The sequence below is a fragment of the Octopus bimaculoides genome, chromosome 4, assembly GCF_001194135.2.
Source record: "Octopus bimaculoides isolate UCB-OBI-ISO-001 chromosome 4, ASM119413v2, whole genome shotgun sequence".
NCBI lineage: Eukaryota > Metazoa > Mollusca > Cephalopoda > Octopoda > Octopodidae > Octopus > Octopus bimaculoides.
In genome coordinates this window covers 45,581,156-45,586,778 of record NC_068984.1, presented here as the reverse complement: position 1 = coordinate 45,586,778, position 5,623 = coordinate 45,581,156, and the positions used below count along the sequence as shown (strand labels likewise).

Genomic DNA, 5,623 nt, shown 5'->3' with positions numbered 1-5,623 from the left:
TATATACAGCAATAAGAAAATGGAGGGGGTCAAGATGTGGTATTCATCAACTTTTAAACATTATATTATGTCTATTTATTTATTTTTTAAAAACCATTATAACAATATACATACATGTATAACATATGCTTTACATATACAATATATAAAATATAAAAATACCAGTAATTATTTAAATATTGGTATTTTTATATTTTATATATTATATATGTAAAGCATAATATGTTATACATATATGTATATTGTTATAATGGTTTTTAAAAAATGAATAAATAGACATAATATAATGTTTAAAAGTTGATGAACACCACCTCTTGATCACCTCCATTTTCTTATTGCTGTATAAATTAAAGGTAAAACAACATTTTACCCTCACCCGTTTATTACATTCAGTAGTGTAATTGCCATGCAATGAAAAAAATACTTGCGTATTAAAAATTGGGTATTCTACCAGCAGTATATTGGATAGATATTATCCCTTAGTTGGTTGGATTCACAACCTCTAACTCTCTTGGAGTTATATATATTTACATAATATATATTGAATTCGAACAATCAGCTTTTCAAATATATATATATTGCTTTACTTCGTTTTTGGTAAGTTCTGTTCTTATTGCCACAGGAAGTCGGAATGATATTTGAAAAGCTGATGGTCCGAATTCAATCAGCTACATTGCATTCGATATCGCCGTATACTCATGATTATTTTATGTAATTAATACTGAACAATATTTCGTCTGTTTACTGATTGACTTTATCTTTCTTATATTTTAGACTAGATCAAATCCTAGGAAAATCGGGTAGTAAGAATAAAGATGTTTATGAATCAAAAGTAAGTTTAGCATCACGTGTTGTGAAGGTAGAAAGGCAGGTGAGTATTTTTCGATACCTCTTTATAATTCATGAATATGTGTGTGCGTGTGCGCATATGCGTGCGTATACGTGTATGCGAGCTCGTGTGTGTGTGTGTGTGTGTGTGCGTGCGTGTTTTAAAACTTTCCATATATATATATATATATATATATATATATATATACTAGAGTTTATATATTTATTAAACTCTGAAGCATCACGGTCACCAGTCAGAATTTCGTAGTTTCACTGTTAGCTGCAATGAAGAAACAGACAGGCAGACAGACAAACAGACAAGCAGGCAGACTGACAGATAGATAGATGATAGATAGATAGATAGATAGATAGATAGATAGATAGATAGATAGATAGATAGTCTCTGTGTGTGTGCGTGTGTATTGATTTAGGTAAGATAAACAAGATTAGCACCCAGGAGCGCGATTTTGTTCTGTTGGTTAATCATGCTTATTCTTTAGTTGATCACTTCAGAGGTTTGAAAGTATCAGATAACTTTGAATAATATAGATCATCGATTCCCATCTCTTATGCATCAGAGAGGTCTTCTATGAAATTCTTACAGAATTTGGATATAACCTATCTTTTACTTGTTTCAGTCACTTGATAAATCAAATTAGTTCACTCTTTTTAAGGTGGCCGATGATGTGGAGCTTCTCTGTGAAGATAAAGACACGTGACTTTCATTTGTTCTTAAATGACCATGTCTTATCCAGTACTTCCTATGACGTGCCGGGATCTCATTTTAGTTTTTTTTAATTTCTAAATGTACTGTGAAAGTGTAGTATTGTTTTCCAGGTAGTTATGACGAATCAAATAGCTGTATTGGTGCAGGTTTTATGTAGCTTCTTAGCATTTTTGTATTGTATCTCTTGATAGCATTAGATATGTTTCTGAGCAGCTGTAATTTACTTTAATGTTGTTTTTATTGAGCAGATGATGTGATTATGGACTTTTGAGACTTGTTTCTGGATATGAGAGAGGAAATGTTTTGCAATATTTCTTTCTACCCCAATGTTGTATGTTGAGTTATAACATTTCTTTCTCTAGTGCTTTTATGACAGTTGTTAAATAGTGTCTGTTGGTACTTCATTCATTTTTCTATTGACTACATTTTAAAGCTCCATCTTGGTCTGCAAACTAATTGAAAATGGCTTTATCAACGGATAATGCATTTACACACCTGCTGAGGTTTATTGATGCATGCTTGATTACGTTTTGGATGATGATCATTAGATTGTGCGTATATGTGCACTAGAGATTCGTCCTAAAATTGCCTAAAATAGTGCTATCTCCACAAAAGACAAATGCCAAGAAACGCAACACATCACCAAGCTACACAGACACGACACAGAATACTCTTACAAGAATCACCAGCACACTAGCTCTGGAAAAGAATACAGCACTTACAAAGTGTAATTGGAAACGATGGGAGTCAATGAAGAAGCCGTTAGCTTTTGTCGCCGGCCGTGTTGGATAAGTAATAGCAATTTAAGAATCTGTCAAATTCATGTAATTTCTGTCTCGCGGAGAAGCTCCACATCATCTGTCATTCTTCTCCAATGTTAAATAAAAGAATGAGCTACTTTCGACTTGTTGACTTATTCCCATTTCGATGCAATTTTCAAAGAAGACATTTTCCCCCCGATACTTGTCGCAGTACAAGGACGTTCTACACTGTTTGTATCACCTAAAGTTATTACTTTCAAACCTTTCCATGTGTACGGTTGACCAGCTGAACAAAACTGTTTATTGGGAATGACATCTCTGTTTATGTCACACTTAAATAACCATACGTATGGTTCTACATACAAAGTTGTATTGAGCACCTTTGTTTTTGTACTACAAATTTTAAAAATCATTCAGATGATATAGAAATGGTACTTCTAGCAAGTCAGAGGCCTCGTAAAGTTTCCTCGTTGGTTCGTTGCCGAATAGAAGTGAGAGGGCGTGTATGACCCGAGTGCACTATCTTAGCGTTCGTCCTATATGCCGGATAAAACAGTTGAGAAAGGGCACTTGCTCTTCACAGTAAAATTATCCGGAAGCTGTGAGATTTCCCGATTGTCCCTAAAGTGTACTTATCCTATTGAGCCGTGCTTTTTGTTCTTTGTTTTCGTGTTTTGACATCTCAGTGTTTATATTGTTCATTTATTTCACGCATTATTATCATTATTATTACTATTATTATTATTATTATTATTATTATTATTATCATTATTATTATTGTTATTATTATCACACTGTTGTTGTTCTTAATAATAATAATCCTCTCTGGTATAGGCACAAGGCCTAGAATTTGGGGGTAAGGGGTAAGGTGATTACATCGACCCCAGTACTCAACTGGTACTTAATTTATCGATCCCAAAAGGATGAAAGGCAAAGTCAACCACGGAGGAATTCGAACTCAGAACGTATCGACGGGCGAAATACAGCTAAGCATTTCGTTCAGCGTACTAACGGCTCTGCCAGCTCGCCGCCTTAATAACGAAAATAATGATAACAAGGTGAGTTGGCAGAATCGTTAGAGTGTCAAGCAAAATACTTAGCGACATTTCTTCAGACTCTTTACGTTCTTTACGATTTGGCTTTTTATCCTTCTGCGGTCAATAAAATAATTACCAACTGAACACTGGGGTCGAAATACTCAACTAGTCCACATCTCCCTTGGGTGAGCTTACCGCGTGCACCTGAATACCACCCCACATATTTCTGTATTCCCGCGCATATTATTATTATTATCATTATTTTACTTCTCAGAGCTCGCGATTTTACACCCTCCGCTTACTTCTGTGAGAGCAGACAGCAACCTGTTGTTAAAAGTCTCGCAGGGCTTCTTTCTACGATACTTAACGTCCAAGTACCAATCTCAAAATCTTCACTGCCCCCAATGGAGCATTTTTTGTGCATGTTCTACCCTCATCTCAATTCCAGTTACTCCAATATATTTCTCGAACTTGGTTGTCAGTGCTCCCAGTGTACATACCACTACGGGATTGAAAGTTACGCCCACATTCTTGCAATTCCGTATTTTAGTAATTTGTATTCTTCTTTTTTTATTGCTCTTTGTCCCCTACGCATGCGTCCCCAGGTATGACAATATCCATAATCTTAGCTTCCTTCTTCCTTATTCACTATAACATTGTCTGATCTCCGAGCGTCAATTAATGAATCACACTGGATTGTAAAATCCCATAAAATAATTGTATATTCATTATTCTCAGTGACGCCTTCTGGTTTATGTTCGTACCATTTCCGTGATCTTTCAAGGCCGTTGATTTATGTTCGCACCGATGCTGCTGCTGCTGTTGTTGTCGTCGTCGTCGTTGTTGTTGTTGTTGTTTAAGGCGGCGAGCTGACAGAATCGTTAAGCACGCTGGGCAAAATGCTTGCGGTCTTTCGCCTGCCGCTACGTTCTGAGTTCGACTTTGCCTTTCATCCTTTCAGGGTCGATAAATTAGGTGCCAGTTGCGTACTGGGGTCGATCTACTCGACTGGCTCCCCCAAAAAAATTTCAGGCCTTGTGCCTATAGTAGAAAGGATTATTATTATTATTATTATTATTATTATTATTATTATTATTATTATTATTATTGTTGTTGCTGTTTTTGTTGTTATTGTTGCTGATGCTGATGCTGTTGTTGTTGTTGTTGTTGCTGTTGTTGTTGCTGTTGTTGTTGTTGTTGTTGTTGTTGTTGTTGTTGTTGTTCGACCCATGTGATCAATAAAGGAAGCGTTGTTGTTGTTGTTGATGCTGCTGCTATTGTTATTTATGTTGCTGCTATTACTATCAATTTTAATATTCCTCTTGTTATTCCCAGGTGGAAGATATTGAGTCAAAACTGGACCTTCTGATAGATTTGTACAAAGAAGATCGCCAGTTAGTTTTGCAGCATGTTCTGGGTGTCCGAAGTGAACAGGAAATAGTACAGAGCGACAGCCGAAAAAAGCCACAACCTCTGTCTTCCCTAAAGCCACGGCCAATCCTTGTGGACAAGCAATACACCAGCGAACCTAACACGCCGACCGGCATCCGTAACCCTAGCCGCCCAATGCAACGAAATCTGTCGGACTTAGGACAGCGCATAAAAAAACGTGTCACTTATCGCTGTTTGTCTTATAACGAAGTGCCGCATCGGACAATGTCGGAGAGGATTACATATGACAGGAACAAACCTATCAAAGATTTGTTCGTAGGTGAACCTAGGCCGGCAAAAAGCTGCCTCTTACAGCCGCAGCCGTCATCTTCCCGAGACAGATCGCCGGTCGGTGATCAAGTAGGAACGCTGTGTTTCGCGTGCTCCGAGGGCAAGGACACTCTTAATGTGACTACTACTGCAATTAATATAACTACTACAGCTACTATTACTACTATTATTCCAACACCGACAGCAGAAAGCAGCAGCACTACAACAACTGACACCCAACAGGGTTACGAGCAAAATACTCATAAGCAACTTTGTGCAACTAAATCAGTTGGAAACAATGTGGCTGTCACGTAGCCAAGGTTTTTCACATTTAGTGAGAGAAGAATGAATTGAACAGCTCTGCACATATTGTCACTTATCAAAGTTAATGCATGTATCTTGAAAGGAAACCAACAAAAGTGAAAGTAATCTATATACATGCATATGAACATGCGCATATGTGTGAGGATTATGTATGTCTGGGAGTGTTCGAAAGCCAATATATAAGTATTATGTGCGCGTGTGTATGTATATACAAGCATCCATATGCATGCATATATATATATATA

General features: G+C 36.8%; 1 protein-coding gene across 2 annotated transcripts in view; it reads left to right on the top strand.

The window, feature by feature from the left end:
- Nucleotides 1–5,587, top strand: part of LOC106884508 (potassium voltage-gated channel subfamily KQT member 1) — a 717,249-nt gene extending 711,662 nt beyond the window's left edge. For both annotated transcript variants that reach the window (XM_052967039.1, XM_014935928.2), the window contains exons 11-12: nt 775–871; nt 4,689–5,587. In XM_052967039.1, the coding sequence (XP_052822999.1) occupies nt 775–871; nt 4,689–5,369 (778 nt within the window). In that variant the 3' untranslated portion in view covers nt 5,370–5,587. The remainder of the gene's footprint in view (nt 1–774; nt 872–4,688) is intronic.
- Nucleotides 5,588–5,623: the final 36 nt, after the last annotated feature.